General features: G+C 45.3%; 1 protein-coding gene across 1 annotated transcript in view; it reads right to left on the reverse strand.

Annotated features, from left to right (window-relative positions):
• The window catches only part of CFAP300 (cilia and flagella associated protein 300), a 96,337-nt gene extending 81,035 nt beyond the window's left edge, over positions 1 to 15,302 (reverse strand). The window contains exons 1-2 of the mRNA XM_077484396.1: positions 15,139 to 15,302; positions 1,477 to 1,558 (exon numbers count right to left, since the gene is read on the reverse strand). Coding sequence (XP_077340522.1) covers positions 1,477 to 1,558; positions 15,139 to 15,236 — 180 coding nt within the window. The 5' untranslated portion in view covers positions 15,237 to 15,302. The remainder of the gene's footprint in view (positions 1 to 1,476; positions 1,559 to 15,138) is intronic.
• Between the last annotated feature and the right edge of the window lie 11,343 nt (positions 15,303 to 26,645).

A 26,645-nucleotide genomic window follows, 5' to 3' on the forward strand; every position in this document is an offset into this window, starting at 1 on the left:
CACAAATAGAACTTTCTTTTGGTGGTATTTTAATCACTGCTGGGTTTTTTATTTTTTACAAAAAATAAAGTTTGTTTCTATCAGTAAATTTTGTAAATAAGTAATTTTTCTCCTTCACTGATGTGTGCTGATGAGCCGGCACTGATAGGCTGTACTGATGGGCACTGATGAGGTGGCACTGATGAGGCAGTAATATGCCACACTTATGGGCACCGATAGGCAGCACTGATGGGCATTGATGGGCAGCACCGATAGCCCACACTGACTGGCATCGCTAATGAGCACTGATTGGTAGCACTTGTGGGCATTGATTGTTGGCACTGGTGGCTCTTTATTGTAATCAGGGCACTGATGATCAGTGCCCTCATTACATGTCTTGATGTCCCCTGCAAGGAGATGCCACTGATCGACTTTCCTCGCCACACACTCTGTCGATGTGAGGTGATGAGAGACAATTACTGGCATTTCCGCGTTTACATGTGGCCGGCTGTGATTGGACACAGCCGATCACATGGTTAAAGAGCTGTGGCTCTTTACAGAGAACGGGGTCATGCTACGTCCTAGCAATATGACCACATCCCAGAACGAACGTGGCACTGCCCCTCCATCATTTGACGGTATGCGGGCGGCAAGCAGTTAAGCTTTGACAAAAAACCTGGAAGCTGATTGGTTTCTATGCAAAGCTGCACCAGACTTTGCACCCTCCAGTTCTAGTAAATCAATTCTATTGGGTGATAAAGGGTTATCTTTGGGCCTGTACGGACAGGAGGAAGAGGGTAGGTATCTGGGTTTCTTCACGTAACATCTGCAGTCACAGGCAAGCCTATGCAGGTACTTGGAGGAGGGCTGGAACCTGAACCTCAGTGACATCAAGTGGGCTTCTCTGAAATGTCATGGAGGTGGTTGACCACTGGTGCAGATCAGGCTTTGTAATTGACAGCATAATGACCTTTCAATTACAGCCAATGGCAAGGGCACTGTGTCCACCACAGGATCCTAGGGTCCTCCCGTAGGCCAGTCTGAGTGAGCGCACATGCCATATAACAATTTTCTGGGTGTCACTGAAAATGACATTGCCTACACTCCATGGCATGCATGCCCAGGGTTGCTTATCCCTGTTATATTGTTTCAACATTTGTTAGTAAATGTAGCCAACTAGATTCTGACTTGGCTCCTCTTTGCTGATCAGCGCTGAGACATTTTTTAATGTACCACTGCATATTAAAACATGCTTTTTATAATATATATATATATATATACACACACACATACATATATATATACATACATATATATATATATATATATATACACACACACATATATATATATAAAAAATTAATGAGCGGTTAGCCACGTTCTCCTTTACTGAAAAAAACAGTGCTGGAGTAAAGATAGGTGGTACACATGAAACGATACTGGTGATACTTGGGATACAAGAAAGATTGTGATGGTAAATGCTTAGGGACAACTCACCAGGACAAAGTCATCTTTTTGATAGGGTTGAAAATACTGGTCATAGAAAAAGACTTGTGCCGTTAGTCTACCATTCATTGACCTGAAGAAAAAAAACAATTAGTATGAAATTTTTGCTGTGTATTTAGCCACTTCAATACAGGGCATTTTCCACCCCTTCCTGCCCAGGCCAATTTTCAGAGCTGAAACATTTTGAATAACAATTGCGCGGTCATGCAACACTGTACCCAAATGAATTATTTTATTTCCCACAGCTAGAGCTTTCATTTGGTGGTATTTGAGCACCTCTGCAGTTTTTATGTTCGGTTTAGAAGATATTTACAAAAGACAGGCACCTCTGTCTACGGCGCATGCGTCGTAGACAGCGGCGCACAGGTGCACTGAGCATGCTGCTGCTAACGGCGATCATGCCGTTAGATGGCGGCTTCGGAGGAGGACAACGAGGACCCTATAGGATGCATGAAGGTGAAAAAACACAAACCTTTACAACCCCTTTAACTTCAGCAGTTCCTGTCCCCATCCAGCCCTGTGATACCAGCTGATCGCTGCTCTGCTGTACACCTATGTAAGGTAGGAGAGTTCTACCTACACAGTGTGTGTGTGTTGGGGAGGTGCGGGGGGCACTGCTTTGGGGGGCACAGGAAACAGCTATGGGGGAGGGAGACAGAGGACACTGCTATGGGGGTACAGAGGATACTGCAGTAGGGAGGGACCCTATCACCCCTGGGGACAGGGACCCCTTCACCCCTAAGGGTAGGAACACAATCCTCCCTGTGGAGAGAGACCCCATCTCCCCTATGGGCAGGAACCCCATTTTCCCTAGGAACTGGAACCCCATCTCCAGACCATGCTGGCTGGCAAGGCTGGCATCAGCTACCCATGGGTGCCAGGACGGGGAAAGGGGACTAAAATCTGAATTCCCAGCCACATGCTCCCTCAGAGTGAACTGGCTTTGTATTAGTGAAGCACCTTAATGTGAGGTAAACCTGTGCTGTTATTATTACTATGTTATGATTAGGTGAATGCGGCCCTCCATGTATTGAAATACATTGAATCCGGCCCTCAAGTGGAAAAAGGTTGCTGACCCCTGCAGTATGTAATGTACAGCTGCCACTGGAGTGCATACTCATTCACAGGAAGTTCATGCAATAATTCTACAGAACTCAGGGACGGAAAATCTGAAGTAAGACCTCTTTCACACTGGGACTGGGGCCACCGGTAAAGCGCTGCTCGTGTTATCAGCGCTTTACTGCTGTTTATGTGGCGCTTTTGTGCCACTAGCAGGGCTCTTTTAATCCCAAAGGAGTTAAAAACTCCCATATTACGGTGCTTCCGATTCGCTTTTCAGGCGCTTCGGAAGCACTGCCCATTCATTGCAATGAGCAGGGGCATTTTGGGAGCGCAGGACTTTTCCGAACGTCCCGCTAGCGCACCGCCCAGGTGTGAAAGCATTCACTGCAGAGAATGGGAGGTATTTTTCCGGTGGTTTACAGGTGCTATTTCTAGTGCTAAAATGCCTGACAACGACCCCAGTGTTAAAGGGCTATAAGTGAAAACCTTTATTAAAAGGAGAAGTACAGCCAAAGCTTGTTTGGCTGTACTCCTGTGGATCACAGGTGTGCAGTTCGTTCTGCGGCCCATTTTCAGCAGACAGCAGGCTGAAGCCAGCTGTCAGCTGACATCGTAGAGCCATTCTGGGGAAAGATTGCAGGATCCACCCAGGAGCCTGGACCGGCATCTAGCTCAGCCTCTCAGTGAGTCACTGAGAGCCTGAGCCAGCTGCTCCCACCTTTCTCCACAGTCCAGTGCTCCAGTGAGTGGGGAGGTGAGAGCAGACAGCGGTGACTGACAGCTCAGAACAAAGGGGGAGAACTGAGTGATCAGTGGTGTTTGATAGCTCAGTTCTCACCCTTAAAGATGGTGGGGACAGATGCAGCATCGCATAAGCTTGTTTAAAAACAAAAATCCATATTTCTCTTTTAAATAATGGTATCCTGTTTAGCTTGTGAAGATATCTTGTACCTAAAATCCCACCTAAAATTTTGCGGCATTGATAAAATCTATTCAATATGAATATTAAAGACTACATTAGAGTCTACTCTTCGTGGGAAAACAAGAGTCTGCCAGATGCTCAGGACGTTAAACTCAAAATTATAAAGCAATATTACATTTACAAAGTAGCCGATATCCCCAGCATCTCTCCTTACACTACAAGTTAATCTCTGCAAAACTGAGATCCGTGTGAAGCTTCTACTCAACCTCAGGCCTGGTCAATCATATATAATGAAGGAGCTTGTAGCCCTGTACACAAGGAAAGTCAATAACCATATTGTAAAGACAGAGAAGAGTCTCTTCCAGCAACTTTCGAGTTTATTGACTGTAGGTTTTAAGTAGATGACATTTGCACTGTGTATGCAGTCGGGGTAATGTTATTTACTTGCTATTAACAAGCACATAACAGGCCGATTGAAGTTGCGCAGTGAAGGAGCCAGTAGAGAACAGACAGGTCAGTGTTAAGTCTCCAATGCTTGTGCAGCAAATATTACATCAACACGCACCTTAGAAGCCGGTGTGAAGCACACTGGAGTAATCATGGGATGAACCCACTAAGACCCCTTTCACTCTGGGGCCGCGGTCGTGTTAGCGCTAAAGCGCTGCTCCTTCAAGCGCTGTTTTCAGCCAATAGCGGGGAGCCTTTAACCCCAAAAAAGGGTTAAAAACATTTTGCTGTGCTTTCAAAGCGCTTTAAGGATGCTTTGAAAGCACTGCCCATTCACTCCAATGGGCAGGGGCGATTTGAGATGCTGTATACAGCGCTGCCAACTCACCCCAAAGATGCTGCTTGCAGGATTTTTTTTCCCCGTCCTGCAAGCGCACCGTCCTAGTGTGAAAAGTCACACTGGAATGGATGAGAGGTGTTTTTCAGGTGCTTAGCAGAGGATATTTCCATCGATAAAATGCTGGATAACTACCCTACTGTGAAAAGGGGTCTTATTTCTGCCTTGTATGTACTTGAGTTGTCACACTGATATCACTCAAAATTCAGGGCCGGTTCACACTGCTGCAATTCGGGAATCCTGGGAAACTGCATTGCATGTCTCCCTGCGGCAGTTCACACTGCCCTATGGGAACTGCTGGGAGTGCCAGTTAAAAGTTAATGACACCCCAAAATCAGTTTTCATATCGAAGTGCGATCTGCAAACTCGGACAGGAATCACACTCATGCAATCCGATTCTGCTGTGGACCAAAAACGGGTCCTGTGTGAGTTTGGTCCGAATGCGATGCGATTTCAGCCATACTATCTGTATGGCTGAAATCACATCGCACAAAGACTGCATGTGATTTGCACTGCAGTTCTGTGCGAATCACATTCGATCTCGGACAATGCTGCAGTGTGAACCGGCAGCCATTTCTAGCAAGGGTTCCATGAAACTCTAGGGTTCCTTCGGAGGTTCCTAGAGCTGTGGCTGATTGACCTTCTATTTGATGGTACCTGCATATTTTCCGGGTCAATGCCGCTAGGCAAAGCCAGCTTCAGGACACCAATAATCTTTTTAGTTGTCTGCAAGGGTGGCATTCTGACCACAACTGCAAGAGGGGCATTACTGGCCATCAACATAAGGGCCATCTTCACTACTGACCCTCCCAATGAATCGGTTTTTGCAGGGACAGTGGCGTTACTAGGGTTGGTGTCACCTGGTGTGGTAAAACATAGTGTCGCAGCCCAGGAAACACTCCCACGGCTTGTTCACATAGGTAAATATTACGGAAAAGCCGCGTTCCCTGCATGTTTCCTGCACTGCATTCCAAACGCACTGCCCTTGCAATAAGCAGCAGGTGTCAATGCACAGTTCAGGACACCTCAAATGCAGGTTGTGTTTGCCCAAACCGGATCGCATTGGAACAGAAGTACCATGCAATCCAGTTGTAGTGTAGTTTCCAAAAAGTAGTGCATGTACTACTTTTGGTGCGGCGCAGGGTGATTTCAGCCCATTTGAAATGAATGGGCTAAAATCACACAGCACTGCACTCAGATCGCAACGTGTTCCTGTGCAATCCATAGTGTGAATGGACCCTCAAGCTGTGAAAGATAAACAAAGAACCCAGTTCAAAAAGAGTCTGAAATAAAGCATTTATATTAACCACTTCAGCTCCGGAAAGGTTCACCCCCCCCCCCCCCTCCTGACCAAGCCATTTTTTGCGATACGGCACTGCATTGTTTTAACTGACAATTGCGCAGTCCTGCGACATTGTACCCAAATAAAATTGATGTCCTTTTTTCCCAGACAAATAGAGCTTTCTTTTGATGGTATTTGATCACCTCTGCAGTCTTTATTTTTTGAGCTATAAACCAAAAAACGATATTTTTCACTTTCTGCTATAAAACATATTCAATAAAAAAATGTTTTAAAAAATGTCTTCATCAGTTTAGGCCAATATGTATTCTGCTACATATTTTTGGTAAAAAAAAACCCTATAAGCGTATATAGATTGGTTTGCGCAAAAGTTATAGTGTTTACAAACTATGGGATTTTTTTTTGGCTTTTTTGTTTTTTACTAGTAATGGCGGCGATCATCGATTTTTAGCGGGACTGCGACACTGTGGCAGACAAATCGGACACCTGACACTTTTTGGGGACCAGTGACACCAATACAGTGATCATTGCTACAAAATATGCACTGTTACTGTACTAATGACACTGGCAGGGAAGGGGTTAACATTAGGGGAGATTAAAGGGTTAAACGTGTTCCCTGGGAGTGCGTTCTTATCACATCCGATATAGGATGGTTTAACTGTAGGAAGACAGAGATCTGTGTTCCTGCTTAGCGGAAACACAAGCTCTGTCTTCCTTACTAGAAGAATGGCGATATGCCTGGTTTACAGATCATCGGGTTTCTGGCAAACATCGGGTCCACCGGACCCGCTGATTGGTTCCTGCTGTGTTCGATTACAGCAGGAGGGGGGGGCTTTGGCGGTGCACGTATGCGTGTCCCAGAGCTGAAGAAAAAAAATAAAAAATCACACACACAGGTATTTGATTTGAGGTAGTCCTTAAAGCGGGATTCCACCCTAAAGTGGAACCTCCGCTGATCGGATCCCTCCCCCCCTCCGGTGTCACAATTGACACCTTTCAGGGGGGAGGGGGGTGGAGATACCTGTCAAAGACAGGTATTTTCACCCACTTCTGGGCATAGACTCCCGTGGGAGTCTACGCCATTTCCTGCCCTGCCGCGCTGTCTGCTGGGACACACACGGGTCCCAGTGACAGCGCGGAGATTTCCTATTGCGCGGCGCGGCTCGGCATGCGCAGTAGGGAACCGGGAAGTGAAGCCGATTCGCTTCACTTCCTGATTCCCTCACCTAGAATGGTGACTGCAGCAGCCGAGAGCCGAGCGATCGATCGGCCTCGGCATCGCTGGAACCCGGGACAGGTGAGTTGCCATTTATTAAAAGTCAGCAGCTGTAGTATTTATAGCTGCTGGCTTTTGATATTTTTTTTTTTTTGGTGGAATCCCTCTTTAAGCATTTAAAGAGAAAAACTATAATGCACTCACAAAAGGAGAAGCAATCGTTCATTAAACAGAACTGTGTGGGGGGGAATGACCCACTGCATCCAAGAAGCTGAGACAGAGTCCTGCCTCCTGGATCGCATCGCTATGACAGACATCACACTGATCCTATTTCCCAGCATTGGACCAGTCTGGTGCCGATCATAGGAGCCGATCCAGGAGGCAGAACTCCTGCGGCGATAGATCTTCTCTCGGTCTACTCTGGCCAGCTCTCCTCCCCATTCAATCGGTGATTGGATGCAGTGTGTAACAGTTTTGTTTAGACTGATCACTTCTCCACTGCTTCCGCTGGCGCTACATGTCTGCAGCGGAAGCAGTGCCGCCTTGAAGGGGGCATCAGAGCGGCCTGTCTCAGTCCACCCCTGGTGTCACCCCCCTGTCGAGTGTCACCTAGAACAAAAATATTACAGCGCACACATGCAAAACTAACATTTACCTCCAGCAAGGCTTTTTAAAAACACCTAGACAGTTTAAAAAAACATTATCAAAAAATACGGGGATTTGGTCACACCATATTGCTATACGGTGCTTAAGCCCACTTACTGCGACAAAGTACCCCATGATTAGTGGGTCCTACACTATCCATAGACTAGGAGATCCTGCTTCTCTGAACCATGGGAGTTATACTCCTCTATATAGGAGAACATGAGGTCTCCACCATGACACAGGTGGTCACTAATGAGAGGTGCTTACTGAGGGAGTGGGGTGCCCCACCCAACAGGATTTGGTCATAATCCGTACAATAGACAAACAAGATATTTGGGGGGCACACCCTAGTCCGCACCCCCCTAGCGACGCCACTGTGCAGGGGTTCTCCGACACCTAAAAAGGATATCAAATGGGTTAGAGAGGATTTGAAAGGCTACGCTACAGTGTATTTCTGCTGAGTTTTTCCTTCAGATTTACCAAAACCATATAATATGAGGTCAAACCTTAGGAGTTTCAATGTGTATGCAATCAAGCAGGCCCTTGTTCTACATGGTTTTGGTAAACCTGATGGAAAAACTCAGCAGAAAAACTGATAGTGTGTATGGGGCATAAGACTACATGTACACTGGCTACCCCGAAACGCAACTCTCCTGGCAGCAGAAAAACGAGGCAAAAAATATGGGTACTGCGTTTTTGCTCCGCTTGCATTTTTTGCCAAAACATTCCTATCAGATGTTCTATCATCTTTGCCAAGACATTCCTATCAGATGTTCTATCATCTTTGCCAAGACATTCCTATCAGACCATGCAGAGCTGCCCCTAAACTCTGCTGCTCCTAATCTTTGATAAAAGCCTAGGTGTACATAGACTCACAGGCTCAGCAGCCATATGTGAAAGGAGGCATCTGACTTGGCGCACTTGAGAGCCATAGCCAGCAGCCTGCCAGCTAACAGAGAGTTTGTCTTGAAGCTTATGCTGGTTCTCGGTGCCCCCAGACTAAAAATAGGCAGACGAGAATAACAGGCAATAAATAGTCTGACTACCTTTACAGTGGCACAATTTCAGCACCCTTTAAAATTGCTATTTGTGGCCCAATTTCCTGTTGTGAAATATAGGAGCCATCTCATAAACTAGTGTTATGGCCTAGAACTTAGAACACAAAGAAATCTGGTTAGTAAATTTTAAGCTGAGTATTGGGCGGCTGCCCCCGTTTGTTTTTTGGACTGTGAAAAGCTTTGAAAAGAAACCTTGAAACTTCTTCAGAACTCCGTATATCTGCCGTCTATTCAGCCTACTTTCAACCATTGATTTGGTACACCGGGTGCTTTTCTTTGGAGGCTTCATGTACACTACAGCTCCTAAACTTATGTTCGGGTGCTTTTGGCTTTTATTATGTCAAAGCTCCTAAACTCAACTCCATAAGGCTGCATTCACACCTAAGCGCAGCGTCTTTGTGCGTTTTTCCTGCATTTTTCCCCCAATTTTGGCGCATTTTTATATAGTGTTTTTGAGCTTTGGCATTTTGTTATCAGCCAATAGAGAAAACTATCATCCGTTGCATCATTTGTTGCAGGAGGTTTTTTTTTTTAGCTTTTCCATTAAAGCAGGAGTCCACCGGGACTCCGCGTTTTTTTTTTTTTTAAAAAGCCAGCAGCTACAAATACTGCAGCTGCTGACTTTTAAAATAGTGACACTTACCTGTCCAGCGCGCCCGCGATGTCGGCACCTGAAGCCGATCTGTAGATCATATCTCGGGTGCTGCCGCCGCCATCTTGGGTATGGGAATCAGGAAATGGAGCCTTTCGGCTTCATTTCCCGGTTCCCTACTGCGCATGCGCGAGCCGCGCTGCGCAATAAGGACGGTCCCAGCTGCCTCTGCGATCTGTGTGTTTTCCCAGCAGGCAGCGGGGCACTTGCGGGAAGGGGCGGGCACTTGCGGAAAGGGGCGGGCACTTGCGGAAAGGGGCGTAATATACGCCCCTTTCCGCAGAGAACTATCCCGGAAGTGGGTACAGATACCTGTACTGTACAGGTATCTGCACCCCCCTCCCCCCTGAAAGGTGCCAATTGTGGCGCCGGAGGGGGGGAGGGTTCCGATGAGCGGAGGTCCACTTTAGGGTGGACCTCCGCTTTAACTTTTTTAATTATTATTATTCATTTATTTATTTTAAATTCCGTTATGGTAAGGGGTTAGAGTTAAGCTTAGGTTAGGATTAGGAGTTGAGGTTATTTTTTTGTTAGGGTTGGGGTGTTACTACTACTACTACTACTACTACTACTACTACTTAAAAAGAAGTAAAAAGAAGACTGCGCTAACAGAAATAAAACAAGATGAAGCTGCGCTAAGGATTGATTTTAAAAAGGCACAAACCGTTCAAAATAAGCCAATGCGCTTACCAATAGCAAACGGTAAATGCAAAATATTAATACAAAGGCAGGTCAAAACCAATGCAATATCGTGTGAATGTGAACACAAATAAAGGAAAAAGTAATTAAAGTAAAAAAATACAAATAAAAAATTGAAAATACAAAAAACGCTGAGTGTATGTATGTATGGATTAATAAAAAAAAACCAATCTCAAGGTGATACAGTGATAACAAAAGGTCGATGGCAAGAAATTAACTGATAGTGAACATAAGTGTCAAAAATTTAATAAATAGGTGAATCCTAATTTACAAAAAAGGCTAAAAAGTGAGTCCATATAATGTGATATCTGATAAAAAAAAACACGGATGAAAAAAATTGATCCAAAACAGGTCCATACACAATATGTGAAAAAAATCCAAAACACCACAGAAACCACGCAGAGTGTAAAAAAGATGCCTCCACCTACAGACACACTGCCGCTTACCAGAACAATATCGTCCCTTATGACCCAGGAGTACGAGTGGCTTATAACCAACCCAGCCTGGGGTCTCAATAGCGGGCACCAGATAGTTGAATCCCCATAAAGATAAAAGAAGGCTTGCATAGTGTTAAAACTTATATAAATTATTAATCAAAAAAGACGAATGGACACTTACAGTATAGTTGATTAAAATGAGCAAACAGAGAACAATCGAGCCGGGACTAATGCAGCATGCAGTGACGTCAGCACACCGCTTCTCCCTACGTGTTTCGTCACTACAAAAGGACATCATCACCTGTCGTAACACTAATGAGTCACATGACACCAGGGAGGGAAAATGGCTAATTGGGCCCAATTTGAACATTTTCTCTTAGGGGTGTACTCACTTTTGTTGCCAGAGGTTTAGACATTAATGGCTGTGTGTTGAGTTATTTTGGGAGGACAACAAGTTAACACTGTTATACAAGCTGTACACTCACTACTTTACATTGTAGCAAAGTATAATTTCTTCAGTGTTGTCACATGAAAAGATATAATAAAATATTCACAAAAACGTGAGGGGTGCACTCACTTTTGTGAGATACTGTACGTAATTTTATTATAAGAAGTTATAATCATATTGCACTTTGAAAGGGATAGGCGCAACAATTTTTTTCCGTTTATTTTGGTGATTTACATTGTGGGAACACAAGTTTGGTGGTTTGCAGCCATCCAATAGGTCAGTATCACTACATAGGATTGTAATATACAGGTAGTGCGGGATAACACACCCTCTCTTTAGCCATAAATAAAGAATGGTACAAAAACATCCTCCGCCACAACTTCTCCCAACTATTCAAGAACAGTTTAACCCTTTCCCGCCGAGCGTACACAGATATGCGTACTCGGCTTCCGGGGGTTATACCGGGATGATGCCCGCACTTGCAGGCATCATCCCGGTACCGTTTTTTGCAGCAGGCGATTGGCTATCCAGGCATAACAACCGATGCGGCTAAAAGCCGCTCGGCTGTTATGCCGGAGGAGCGGGAGGGGACATCCCCCCCTCCCGCCGCCTCTCGCCGCTGTTACCGGTGCTCCCGCTCGATCGGGAGCACCGATCAGTGATCCGACGCCTCCGGCTGCTGCGGAGGAACTGGAACGAAGCCGTAATCGGCTTCGTTCCAGTCTCCTCATCGTAAACACGGAAGCGACGTCATGACGTCACTTCCCGTTTACTCGGCTGCCAATGGCGCCGGTTTTAAAAAAATATCCGGTATTCAGAATCGCCGTTTTCGGTGATCTGAATACATTGAAGTGTAAAGGAGGGGTGGGGGGTCTTTTAGACCCCCGATCCCTCCATAAAGAGGACCTGTCACCACCTATTACTGTCACAAGGGATGTTTACATTCCTTGTGACAGCAATAAAAGTGATCAAATTTTTATTTTATTTTTTTTAAACAATTTAGTCATTTTAAAATAAATAAAAAAATAAAAAATTTTTTTTTAAAGCGCCCGCCGTCCCCGCGAGCTCGCGAAGCAAAGAAAACGCATACGGAAGTCGCGCCGCGTATGTAAACGGTGTTCAAATCACACATGTGAGGTATCGCCGCAATCATCAGAGCGAGAGCAATAATTCTAGCACTAGACCTCCTCTGTAACGCTAACCTGGTAACCATAAAAAAATTTAAAGCGCCGCCTATTGAGATTTTTAGGTACCGTATTTTGTCGTCAGTCTACAAGTGCGCGCAATTATAAAGTGTGACATGTTTGGTATCTATTTACTCGGCGTAACATTATCTCTTTCACATTGTGCAAAAAAATTGGGCTAATTTTACTGTTTTTTTTTTTTTATTCATGAAAGTGTCCCTTTTCCCAAAAAGTTGCGTTTAAAACACCACTGCGCAAATACCGTGTGACATAAAATATTGCAACAATCGCCGTTTTATTCTCTAGAGTCTCTGCTAAAAAAATATATATAATGTTTGGGGGTTCCAAGTAATTTTCTAGCAAAAAATATGGATTTTAACTTGTAAACACCAAATTCCAAAAATAGGCTTAGTCATGAAAGGGTTAATGATGAACAATGCCTTTTCCAGCATGATGGAGAACCTTGCCATAAAGGCAAAAGTGATAACCAAGTGGCTTGGGGAACAAAATATTGAAATTTTGGGTCCATGGCCAGGAATCTCCCCAGACCTTAATCCCATTGAGAACTTGTGGTCAATTCTCAAGAGGCGGGTGAACAAAAAAAAAAAACACCCAAAAATTCTGACAAACGCCAAGCATTGATTATGCAAGAATGGGGTGCCATCAGTCAGGATGTGACCCAGAAGTTGATTGACGGCATGCCAGGGTGAATGGCAGAGGTCTTGAAAAAGAAGGGTCAACAGGCAAATATTGACTTTTTGCATAAGCTTAATGTAATTGTCAATAAAAGCCTTTTACACTTATGAAATGCTTGTAATTATACTTCAGTATACCGTGGTAACTAACATCTGACAAAAAGATCTAAAAACACTGAAGCAGCAGACTGTTAAAATAATATTCATGTCATTCTCAAAACTTTTGGCCATGGCTGTACATGCCTTAACGCGTGTAATTTAGGTGTGTATTTTTCTGCAGGATCTTCTGATAGCTCTACTTGTGTTCTATCAGAATACTGCTACCCATCAGAAAATGCAACGGAAGTGACGTTGCAAACAAAAATGCTTATTGCGCACACGCTATGCGTTGCAGCATGGCCGCTATGCGTTTCAATTGGTTTCCTTATCTGACAGAACACGAAGGCAGCAGCGGACATCTTGTTACACCCAGGCAAGTTTTGAATTTCACACTTATTTTAGCAGTAAACTCACCTTATATACTGAAATAGACTATTTCTCTGCGACCGAGTCAAAAAATGCCCCTCTGCGCCAAATGACTATCAATGTGGCGCTGAGCAGTGTGGGGTGCAGCAAGATGGCCGTCGCCACCTTCTGAGTGCAGGCTTTTTGCTGCTTTTCAAATGCAACATCAAAACAGTGTCACAGATTTAAATAAACACAGTATTTCAACATTTAAAAGGTGAGTTTACTGCCAAAATAAGTGTGAAATTCAAGACTTGTTGGGATGTAAGAAGATGTCCACTGCTGCCTTCATCTTCTGTCAGATTGGGAAACCTATTGGAACACATAGAGGTCATGTTGGAACTCATGGTTACATATAGTTACATAGTTGGTGAAGTTGAAAAAAGACACAAGTCCAACCTGTGTGTGTGCTTTATGTTTAAATGACATTGTATATCCCTGTATGCTGTGGTCGTTAAGGTACCTAATCATTATTATTTTTTTTATTATTGATGCTCCCTGCTATAACCACCTCCTGTGGAAAAGAACTCCACATCCTTACCGCTCTTACAGTAAGGAAATCTTTACGCAGTTTAAGCTTAAACCGCTTCTCTTCTAATTTTAGTGAATAGCCACGTGTCTTTTTAAACTCCCATGCGCAGAAGAGTTTTATCCCTATTGTGGGGTCACCAGTACGGTATTTGTATATTTAAATCATATCCCCTCTCAAGTGTCTCTTCTCCAGAGAGAATAAGTTCAGTGATGGCAACCTTTCTTCATAACTAATATCCTCCAGACCCTTTATTAGAATTATTTCCCTTCTTTGTACTCGCTCCATTTCCAGTACATCCTTCCTGAGGACTGGAGCCCAGAACTGGACAGCATACTCGAGGTACGGCCGGACCAGAGTCTTGGAGAGCAGGAGAATTATTATTTTATCTCTGGAGTTGATTTTTTTTTTAATGCCAATATTCTGTTTGCTTTGTTAGCAGCAGCTTGGCATTGCATGCCATTGCTGAGCCTATCATCTACTAGGACCCCCAGGTCCTTTTCCATCCTAAATTCCCCCCGAGGTTCTCCCCCCAATGTATAGATTGCATTCCTATTTTTGCCACCCAAATGCATTATTTTAAATTTTTCTACATTGAACTGCCATGTAGTTGCCCAACCCATTAATTTGTTCAGATCTTTTTGCAAGGTTTCCACATCCTGCGGAGAAGTTATTGCCCAGCTTAGCATCATCTGCAAATACAGAGATTGAACTGTTTACCCCATCCTCCAGGTCGTTTATGAATAAATTAAACAGGATTGGTCCCAGCACAGAACCCTGGGGGACCCCACTACCCACCCCTGACCATTGCGAGTACTCCCCATTTATCACCACCCTCTGAACTCACCCTTGTAGCCAGATTTCAATCCATGTACTCACCCTATGGTCCATGCCAACGGAACTTACTTTGTACAGTAAACGTTTATGGAGAACTGTGTCAAATGCTTTTGCAAAATCCAGATACACCACATCTACGTGCCTTCCTTTAGCTAGATGGCAACTCACCTTCTCAGAGAAGGTTAATAGATTGGTTTGGCAAGAATGATGTTGCATGCGCAGTAAGCATTTTTGCTCGGAACGTCACTTTCGTTACATTTTTCTAAAGGGTTGCGAAATTCTGGCAGGACACCGGTAAGAACCTGCCTTCCATGCAGAAAGTAAGCATTTCCCCATGTGAATAAGGCCTGGTATTGGGACAGAGGCTTCAGAGTTTCGGATCAAGTCTTGGACCGAGGCCGGGTCCATGGACTACAATACACAGAAATAAAATAAAGTGTTCAACACCTATACAGATCAGAAATAAAGGAGGAAAGAGAGTGAACCAGCGGGAGACTCGAGAGCTTCATTGTACTAGACAGATAATAGAGAAGAAGAGCCTTCTATGTCTATGGATGGAGTCTCTGAACACAGGAAGTCAGCTGTGCACCGCCATCTCCGCACCGTGTCAGCCGTATTTACCATTTGGTCAGTAGCTCCCGGGTGTCTGTCTTCTCCAGGAAGCTGAAGGTTCGGTCCGGCAGGGGTTGGAAGGTGAACGGCGCTTCTCTCTTGGACATCTTCCTGGATCGCCTTGAACTGGCCGCGTCTTGGTTCCTATGGAAACTAAGAACGGGCAGAGCGCTGGAATAGGATTCCCCCCGGAAACAGAGAATAGGATAGAAACGTTCCGCTGCAGTTCCTGTGACACCTGTTGCGGGGGGAGGGTTGCTGGGGAACATTTCTGAAATAAAACTTCTATAACAAGAGATTCAGGGCTGTGTTACTAAAAAAACTCTCACAGGAAACCTGTTCTCACTAAATATTTAGGCTCACTCACTTTCATCCAAATTATAAATTGCTGCATTTGTAAATGTAAAAAGCCAATATATAAAGAAATAGTAGTCGTAAAAAAGCCCCTTGAGGGTTTAATTAACTTTTTTTTTGGTTAATTCTCCTTGAACCACTTGCCAACCATCTGCCGCAGTTGTACTTTGGCAGAATGGCTCGGCTGGGCGAAACGACTTTATGTAACGTCGCTTTGCCCTGTGACCACTAGGGTAGGGTGACCAGACATCCCCGGGTTCCAGGGACAGTCCCCAGCTTGAGGACACTGTCCCCAAATCAAGTCTGTCCCCGGTTTTGTCCCTGGATTGGATTTGGACAGGGGCTGGGGCAATTTCAAAGACAGTCAGTGCAGAATTATTATGCAGCTCTGCCGTTCCTACTAGCTTTAGTACTACTAGAATTATGGTAGTTATTCTGTGCCCATTTCTGATGATCATGTGCTGGTCAGAGCGGAGAGAATATTTCTTCAGTTTCGGGTGCTCCTGCTCGTATGTTCTTCTGCCGTGCACCTCCCGGCCCGCCACCTACCCATCTTCTTGCCTTCCCTGGCGGAGTGATCTTTCTCCGCTCCTCACCCAGTAGTACCCGGGGGCCCGGAGAGTAAGACTTGACAGGCTGTGAGGCGGACGGTGACGGGTAACGGGGAGTCGCTAATTGCCACCATTACTAGTAAAAAAAATATGTTCCCCAGATTTAATTGAAAAAATCTGGTCACCTTACACTAGGGGGGCACACATGCGCCCCCACCCCGAGCCAATGAGGTCTCGATCACCGCCGGGTTCCCACGGTCGCTCGGGGCACATGGAGAACCTGGAACTGTGTGTGTAAACACACAGTTTCCAGCTCTCTGAGGGGTGAACTGACAGATCATCTGTTCATAGAGTATGAACAGAGGATCTGTTATCTTCCCTGCACAGTCCCAATCCCCCTTCAGTTAGAACACAAACTAGGACACACATTAACTCCTTCACTGCCCCCTAGTGTTAATCCCTTCCCTGCCAGTGACCTTTTTTACAGTAATCAATGCATTTTTAATCGCACTGATCTCTTTATTAATGCCAATGGTCCCAAAAATGTGTCAAAATTGTCCAGCCTGTCCACCATAATGTCGCAGTCCCGATAAAAACCTCTGATCGCCGCCATTACTAGTAAAAAAAAAAATATATATTAATAAAAATGCCATAATAATTTTTTATTTATCAAAAATATGTAGAAGAATACGTATAAACTGAGGAAAATATTTTTTTTGTATATATTTGAAGGGGCACCAGCAAATGTAGATATAATAAGGGTGAGAATTTTTTCTGTGTCAGCATGAATGCCAGGCAACTAGCATTTTTTTAAATCTTAGGCTAAGCAATAGCAGCCTGTATGCTATGACAGGTTACCTTTAAAGTCATGACGATTAATTGGTGTCAGTTAATAACGAGTCCGCAACTTTATGGAAGTTGCTGACACGCAGATGGCTAATTTGGGGGCATCACACAGGGGTGTGCTAGTGACTGTCACCTACTTTTAGTCAGCCTCTTATCCAGGGAGTGATGGATTTCACAAGTGTGCTGACACCAAGAAAAACTGGAAGATCTTGTATTTTGCAAAAGTCCACTTCCTGCCGCAGCTTATGGAGTCGTTGTGATCAATGTGACAGGTGAACAAAACACACACTCAGCCCATGTCTGTCAAATGATAGTATCACAGCTACGACCTTCTTTATCATACCAATAAAGTAAATTCTGAATGATCAGTTCTGTGCGGATTAAATACGGTACATACATTACCATACATAAATACGGTAAATACATTATCATACACTCCACACTCCTCTCCTGCACATACTAACCGCCATCATATACTATGTATTCCTCTCATGTACATACTAATCGCCATCATATATTATGTATTTCTCTCCTGTACATACTAACCGCCATCATATATTATGTATTCCTCTCCTGCACGTACTAACCCTCATCACATACTATGTATTCCTCTCCTGTACATACTAACCGTCATCACATACTATGTATTCCTTTCCTGTACATACTAAACGCCATCATATACTATGTATTCCTCTCCTGTACATACTAACCGCCATCATATACTATGTATTCCTCTCCTGTACATACTAACCACCATCATATACTATTTAGTCCTCTCCTGTACATACTAACCGCCATCATATACTATGTATTCCTCTCCTGTACATACTAACCACCATCATATACTATGTATTCCTCTCCGGTACATACTAACCACCATCATATACTATGTATTCCTCTCCTGTACATACTAACCGCCATCATTTACTAACTATTCCTCTCCTGTACATACTAACCGTCATCACATACTATGTATTCCTCTCCTGTACATACTAACCGCCATTATATACTATATATTCCTCTCCCGCACATACTAACCACAATCATGTACTATGTATTCCTCTCCTGTACATACTATAACCACCATCATATACTATGTATTCCTCTCCTGTACATACTATAACCACCATCATATACTATGTATTCCTCTCCTGTACATAGTAACCACCATCATTTACTAACTATTCCTCTCCTGTACATACTAACCATCATCACATACTATGTATTCCTCTCCTGTACATACTAACCACCATCATATACTATGTATTCCTCTCTTGTACATACTAACCACATCATATACTATGTATTCCTCTCCTGTACATACTAACTGCCATCATATACTATATATTCCTCTCCTGCACATACTAACCGCCATCACATACTATGGGTTCCTCTCCTGTACATACTAACTGCCATCATACCCTCCACACTCCACTCCTGCATATACTAGCCACCATTGCACCCTAATCCCTCCTCTTCTATAATGTACATACTACCCACTGTCATATACTCTGTACTCCTTTCCTACACATACCATCGTACCCTCTAGTGAAGTGAAGGTACCACACACAGAGTACATACTACAATGGCTTGTTGAATGCAGAGCAAAAAGGGCATCCCTGGAACTTTTTTGACATTTTGGCAACTATGTTCTATGTGACTCACAGTATGCACATTATATTGTACATTACACAGTCCTGCTCTATATACACTATATTGTACATTACACATGTAGCGCCCTGCTCCTAATGAGCAGACGCTATTGTTTTTGTAAATTTAAGTTTGTCTGAAGCTGCAGTTTGGCTCAGACTAATTATGTCAAAGTTCTGGTTTCTGTACCAGTTCAGCTGGGTTGTGCTAGTTTCCACTTGGCCGTGGGTGTCGCTGTCACCACCGGTAAGTGTTGGAAATGCAACAGGCTGAATGTATTGGGTACCCCTTTTACTCAGAAATAGCCCCGTGGGAGTGGTTCAGCCGCTGTGCTTTCTGGGTAAGGGTACTTAAGGTATAGGCGCCATATTTTTGGGGTTCGGTATCCTGGCCTCGTGGCCTTCCTGGCCTGAGGTGTGTGCTGCCTGTCTCTATGTCTCGGGGCCGGCTGGCCGGAGGCTTTATAACTGAAAGGGTGAACCCAAAAGTTTTGGGGCCTACCGATCCAGGGGTGGTCCTGTGCTGTCTTGCCTGCGGGGAGAAGCCAAGCACTTGGAGAATCCAAGGAGGACTTTTTCAGGAGAGGACCGAGCAACAAGGCTGGTATCTCTGGAAGAGCCTGGAGACTCAGTTGGAGGACGCATCCTGGGTCCCCTACCACACAGTACCGCCGGACTGGCTGAAAGAAACTGGTACTGTGTGACAACTCTTTAATTTCTTAACAAGCTGATGGTTGTACCTTCCTGTAGCAGAGGATTGCACAACGATTCCGTTATACTGACAAGTCTGAGGCAGAGACTTTGTTCGAGCATCTCACCGGCTGCTAGGTCAGTGAGAGAGGCCTATCCGGTGGTTGCTAGATCCAGATTGTGGAAACCATTTGTCCTCCAGATCAAGGAAATACCTCTAACCCGCAATTACAAGGTACCTGAATCCCCCTTAACCTTCTATCCCTCTATTTCAAAACTTCATGTTCTTTCAAATAAATCTTTGAAAAAAGGACTAAGTGTCGGAGCTAACATTCTTTAATCCACTCCACAATGGGACCCCTAAGACAGACACAGTGAGCAGGTGAGGTAACGGTACGCCCAACAAAAACTAGCAGCTCCTTGGGGGGTAAGTGCTACACACATTACTGCTCTATATACACTATATTGTGCATTACACACTCCTGCTCTATATACACTATATTGTACATTACACACTCCTGTGACTGGCCAGTGAAAGGAGAAGCAATAGAATGATGAGCTCATCTCTCTGTCACCCTGCTCTCTCCTCCCATGAGCACACTCATTGCACTGCAGCAAAACTGATTGGCTCCTTGTGCTGCTTCTCCCCCACTCTCTCTAAGCTCTGCTGTATAGACTGTGCAGGGACTGCAAGAGACTGATACCAAGTCAAATTTAGGTACTTATACCGCTTGCATTAAAAAAGTGATGCATTAGGTTGGATTCACACTGTTGTGGTGCACGCACATTAGGCTACACGTTACTGTGCATTGTGTTGAGATGGAGTGCCATTTAGATTGAATGTCACTGCAATACCCAACAGTATAAAGACATTGCAGTGTAAAAGTGTGAACCCAACATTACTGATCACAGAGCTGCCTGTAGTTTAGCTGTTGGCCAAAATGGCATGGCAGATTACACTTAGGAATGCAGGGGGTTGCACTTTCCAGTTCTTGCTGTTTTAACTTCTGTCACTTCTCCAAAATCCGCTCTTTCTTAACTGACAACACCACAAATCTCCTAATTCACTCCCTGGTTATCTTTTACCTTGACTATTGCAACTCCCTCTTTGTTGGCCTACCTCTACGCAGTATCTCCACCATTCACTCCATCTAAATTGCTGTCAGACACATTCACCTTACCAACCATTCAGTTTCCACCACCCCTACTGTTAATCCCTACACTGGCTTCCGTTTAAACAACTTTAAAGTTTAATATACCAATAACAACCTACAAAGCCATCAACAACTGCCCCCTGAGTTTTATCACCATTGTCACCTCCAAATATCCTCCAAACTGCCCTCTTTGCTCCTCCCAAGACCTCCTGTTCTTTAGTTCACTCATCACCTCCTCTGCTCACTTCCAGAACTTCTCTAGAGCCACTCCCATCTTCTGGAACTCTCTACCCCACTCTGTCCACCGTTAGAAGATCCCTGAAAACTCACCTATTTGGAGAAGCTTATCTCGCCTTTACCTAATAAACTAACCATTTACTTCCTCCATCAACTCATCCCTAAGGCTAGGTTCACATCTCTGTGTGTCGAGAACACATGCAAAATCACACTTTCTGACCTACAGAGAAACGCGCTGATCTTTTGCAGTGTGCCGTTGATTTTTAATGGCACCCTCACGCATTAGTAACTGCTGCGCTTTGTCACATGTGTCAAACCGTATGATAGAACCATGCAATTTTAAAAAAGGATCAGGGACTTCTTTCCCTGTGTTTCTCACAAGTAGGGCAGCCCATTGAAATGAATGCACTGCCCTACACGCATCATGCAGCCCACACAGATGTGAACCTGAAGCTAACAGTTATTACCTTTTGTGTCACTTGACCCTCCCTTTTAGATTGTAAGCTCCCACGAGCAGGGCCCTCTGATACCTCTACAGTCTCCCTCCAGTTTGTAAAGTGCTGCATTTTCTTTTAGTCATGTCATGTATTTTACAACTTGTATTGACATTATTCAAACTTTTGAGGCACCACTAACAACTAATTGAGTATAAAGTTAAGATTTTACGAACATTGTTTAGAAGTTTTTTAGACAATTTAGGGTCTGTTCACACATAAACAGGCAGCTGGCACACATCAAACTGCAGCAGTTTACTGTGCAGCAGCTGTCCATTCCAGCTGCAAGAGGTGGTGTGATGTGTGTGTAGTGGCTCCTATGGGGGTACCGCTGAGTATTGTGATTCATCTGTCACCCTGCCCAGTCCAGCACGTGCTTTATACTCAGAAACAATAAAGAAGTCCTTGCATTTTGTTTTTGTTTGTTTTATTGAGGGTTATTAAACTTGGATAGGGATGGGGACTTATGAGATACCTAAGTGATAAGAACATTGCCAAATTTGACTATATATACATCCGATATATACATCTGTAGCAATGTGGACAAAGATCATAACATGGTACAATTTCCCATCATTCTTCACCTATAGAGATATCCCTCTAGTGCTGGGCACCAGTGACTGTCATCACAACTGTGAGCCCGACCAGAAAGGATTGTGGGATTAGTAGTCTTTCAGACCCGTGTTTCCTTGCTTGATATGACATCTGGATCACACATCCCAGGGATCCTTGCTACCACTCGTAGAGAATGGGAGGAATTATAAAAGGGCATGGAGGTCCGCGCTGTGCTCTCTTCTTCCTGGGTCTTGCTGTGCAGACATCCCCCTGTGCGGGAGGGGAGAGACTGTGGCCTACCACGTGATGAACGAGTGACTCCAACCCAGCTCTGGAGGGTTTAAATCTGCCTGCTGTTCGTCGGACATCCACATGGCACCTACCCAGCAGATCTACACTATCGCCGCCTGTATTCATCAGCCGTGGGTCATCGCCGGTCGTTTGCTAAAGGACATCTCTTCCAGGATTGCTGTTTGCAGGGTGTGGTCATTGGTGAGAGGGCAATTGCCCATCCTATGCAACCCTTCTTTGCTGCTATACATGAGCACTGTGTACAGACACCTTTACCTTGGGAACACTTTATTGCATTACTGTTTGGAACACTGTACTTAAGTACACCTTTACTTAAAACCACTTTAAGGAGTATCACTAGCTTTTTTAAGCCCCTCAGCAATTACCACAGCACTGTGCCTTATCGGATACAATCTAATGAGCTCCAACTGCCGGTGAAGATTATCAGGCCTGCATCTTGGTGTCAGACTTCCACTTACCAGACCAGTGAGACCACTTGGGCAGAGGGTGATCTCCCTTATGCGTCCGACTCGTGGCTCTGATAGAATAGACAGGAGGCATGGGAATGCGGAGTGGTATGAGAGCCTGGTGTAGAGGGTCCAGGTGCTGAGGAAAGTGGTCTTCAAACAGCAGGTGCGTAAGCTGGAACACAGGCAATCAGGTGCTGAGCAGGAGCGGTGCAGGCAGGTCAGGGCACAGGCAGGGTTCGGCAACAGGCGGGCAACAACGGTACAACAGGAGCAGGCAGAAGCGAAGTCAAATGGGCAGAGGTCAGGTGCAGGCAGAAGTCAGGGATATCCGAGAGGAAAGCCGGGTCGTCAGGAGATCAGGAAGACTAGAATGCAGGTATAGGCAACAGGAACAAGGCGACAGGGGAGCTGATGATCAGGCAGCACCGAGCAGAGTGCACGGCAGACCTAAATAGGCCAATTGGCGCCAAACGCTGTGCACGCTGACATGCACACACGCACGCATAAGCGCACGGCCAAACGCCAGTGCGCACACCAGCGCTAACAAGGGCGCGCACAGCAGCGCGCACAGGAACGCGGCCAGCACTGTGACCAACCAGGTAACCTCTCTAACACTTGGACACTGCTGGTATTACCATATAAAGGGCCCTACTCTATCCCCTAATTCGTCTGATCTCATTAGGATATAAAGGTTGAATAGGCCGGCCGGGGGTTTCCCTTTAGTGTGAGACTAGCTGTCCTAGATAGCTAACTTTTACTGCCTTTACAGGTTATGCTTCAGGTGGTAAATCATTGTACATATATGTAAATTGTGCTTTTGTGCTGTTGTACTGTGTTAAGCTGTGTTGTACTGTGTTAAGCTGCCTTTTAGGGGAATTATTCTTTCGGGTCTGGGCTGTTATCCAGGACTCGGCTGACCAATTCCCCTTTTTCTGTGTGTAGCGGTGGGCTCCTGAAGAGCACGCGCTATGTGTTTTTCAAAATGTATCTTTACCCAAACTACAGTTTGTTTTGGGTCTATTTGCCTAAATTTGGCTTCTGTGTCAGTCTGACTGGGCTGTGAGATGTTCAGCCTGGCCACAGGGGGCACTGTCTCTGGTGGCAGGCGTGGAACTATGGTCTGGTTAGGCGCTTAAATTACTCTCTCTCTGAGTCAGGTCAGTGGGAGTGGCCCTCTCGCTGTGCCCTCTGGGAGAGGGTATTTAAGATACGGATATCACGTGGTTCAGGGTTCCGGTCCAGTATGAAGTGTTGAGTACATGGTCCTGGTCCTCCTGACCAGCCCCCAGGAAGGCTATGGCCTGGGGTGTGGATCCACCCGACTTTAATGCCTCAGGGCTGGCTAGCCCAAGGCAAGGGAACTAAATGAGGATTCCAAGGTGGATGGGTGCTGTCTCCAGTTCAGGAGAGACCCATTGAACTTCGAGCATTCCAGGGGAGGACTCTTTAGAAGAACACCACATACGGGGGTTTTCTTAACAAGAGCCTGGAAGGGCTGAAGTAACCGAGAGAATCTGGGCATTCGGGATATCGCCAAGTGGGCTGAAAGATCCAGGTATCCTACAAGTGTTCTCAAGCTTAGTTTTCCTACGGGTTTTACAACAACGTCGGTGATACAGACTTTATTCTTGAGTAAGCACCTTGTTGGCTGCTATGCCTTGTGAGAGAGGGACTGTCCAACTTGCGTGCTCATCCAGTTGCGAATGACTATTCTCTGGATGCAGTCAAAGTAAGCAAGTTCTCTAACATTTATAGACTTTGACATTAAGAGTACCTGAACTCCTTTCCAACCCTCTGATCCAAAGTTAAAAGACTGTTCAATGGTTGAAGTTTGCAAATAAAATCCATTCAATTGGGTCTATTGTCAGTCTCAAGTTACTGGGCCATCTATCACAGGTCATCCCCTAGACGTGAAAGAAGAAGAAGCGGAATGTAACGGTAAGCCCAAAAAAAACCAGCAGCTCCTTAGGGGGTTAGTGCTACAAGTGTATTAATACCACATCACTTACTCCAGTAAAAGTGTGTATACTAGACTTGTGTGACGTGTCATTTAACCACTTGCCGACCGCCGCACGACGATGTACGTCGACAGAATGGCACGGGCAGGCATAAGGGCTTACATGTACGTCCTTGCCTGCCCGCGGGTCGGGGGCCCGATCGGGCCCCCGCCCGGTGCCTGCGGCGGTCGGTATTCGTTCGGGAGCGATCCCGGACGAGGGGACGGCCATTCATTCATGGCCACCCCCTCGCGATCGCTCCCGACGAATGAAAATGCTCCGTGACATCACTTCCTCTCCTGTAATGTAAACACAGGAGAGGAAGTGATGTATTCTCTCCTCCGTGTCGGTATTTTTCGTTCCGACACCGAGGAGAGAGGATCGGTGAGTTGCACCAACACGACACTACACAGTAGAACATGCCAGGCACACTCACACCCCCCCGATCACCCCCCCAATTACCCCTGCCCCCCAGTCACAGTGACACCAATGTCATTTTTTTTTTGCATTGGTGTCATTTGTGACTGTAATAACTGTTAGGGCAGTTAGGGTTAGCCCCCTTTAGTTCTAAGGTACCCCCCTAACCCCCCCAATAAAGGTTTAACCCCGTGATCACCCCCCGTCGCCAGTGTCACTAAGGCTGGGTTCACATTGCAGCGGTTTATGAGAACGAATGTGATTCGCACCGCACTGCAGTGCAAATCACATCCGATCTCTGTGCGATTCGAGTTCAGCCATACAGATAGTATGGCTGAATTCGTGTCGCACCCCCCGCACCCGCCGCAAACTCGCACGGGACCCTTTTTTTGGTCCGCAGCAGAATCGGATCGCATGGGTGTTCACACCATGCGATCCGAGTTTGCAGATCGCACTGCGATATGCGAACTGATCTGGGGGTGTCATTAACATTTCACTGACACTCCCAGCAGTTCGCATAGGGCAGTGTGAACTGCCGCCGGGAGGCATGTGATGCGGGAACCCGCCGCGGATTCGTGGCGTTCCCGCATCGCTCCAGTGTGAACCCAGCCTAATAAGCGATCGTTTTTCTGATCGCTGTATTAGTGTCACAGGTGACGCTAGTTAGGCAGGTAGGTATTTAGGTTCGCCGCAGCTTTTTATAGCGCCAGGGACCCCCATATACTACCGCATAAAGCCCCCTGATTGCCCCCTAGTTAACCCTTTCACCAGTGATCACCATATAACTGTTACAGGTGACGCTGGTTGGTTAGTTATTTTTTTTATAGTTTCAGGGCACCCGCCATTTATTACCTAGTCTCACTAGTGTACCCCTAAATTTAGGGGTGTCTACTTTCCAAAATGGGGTCATTTGGGGGGGGTTTGTGCCATCTTGGCATTTTATGGCCTTCAAAACTGTAACGCCCTTAGAAAGCCTGAAGGCGGTGCTTGGTTTTCGGGGCCCCGTACGCGGCTAGGCTCCCAAAAAGTCCCACATATGTGGTATCCCCGTACTCAGGAGAAGCAGCAGAATTTATTTTGGGGTGTCATTTCACATATGCCCATGGCATGCGTGAGCAATATATCATTTAGTGACAACTTTGTGAAAAAAAAAAAAAAAAAAAAAGTTTGTAATTTTCCCGCAACTTGTGGCAAAATATAAAATATTCCATGGACTCAACATGCCTCTCAGCAAATAGCTTGGGGTGTCTACTTTCTAAAATGGGGTCATTTGTGGGGGTTTTGTGCCATCTTGGCATTTTATGGCCTTCAAAACTGTAATAGGTAGTGAGGAGTGAAGTCAAATATTTACGCCCTTAGAAAACCTGAAGGCGGTTCTTGGTTTTCGGGGCCCCGTACGCGGCTAGGCTCCCAAAAAGTCCCACATATGTGGTATCCCCGTACTCAGGAGAAGCAGCAGAATTTATTTTGGGGTGTCATTTCACATATGCCCATGGCATGCGTGAGCAATATATCATTTAGTGACAACTTTGTGAAAAAAAAAAAAAAAGTTTGTAATTTTCCCGCAACTTGTGGCAAAATATAAAATATTCCATGGACTCAACATGCCTCTCAGCAAATAGCTTGGGGTGTCTACTTTCTAAAATGGGGTCATTTGTGGGGGTTTTGTGCCATCTTGGCATTTTATGGCCTTCAAAACTGTAATAGGTAGTGAGGAGTGAAGTCAAATATTTACGCCCTTAGAAAACCTGAAGGCGGTTCTTGGTTTTCGGGGCCCCGTACGCGGCTAGGCTCCCAAAAAGTCCCACATA

This window comes from Lithobates pipiens, unplaced genomic scaffold (assembly GCF_037356315.1).
Source record: "Lithobates pipiens isolate NorthernLeopardFrog02 unplaced genomic scaffold, aLitPip1_a1.2 Scaffold_16, whole genome shotgun sequence".
In the NCBI taxonomy this organism is placed as follows: domain Eukaryota; kingdom Metazoa; phylum Chordata; class Amphibia; order Anura; family Ranidae; genus Lithobates; species Lithobates pipiens.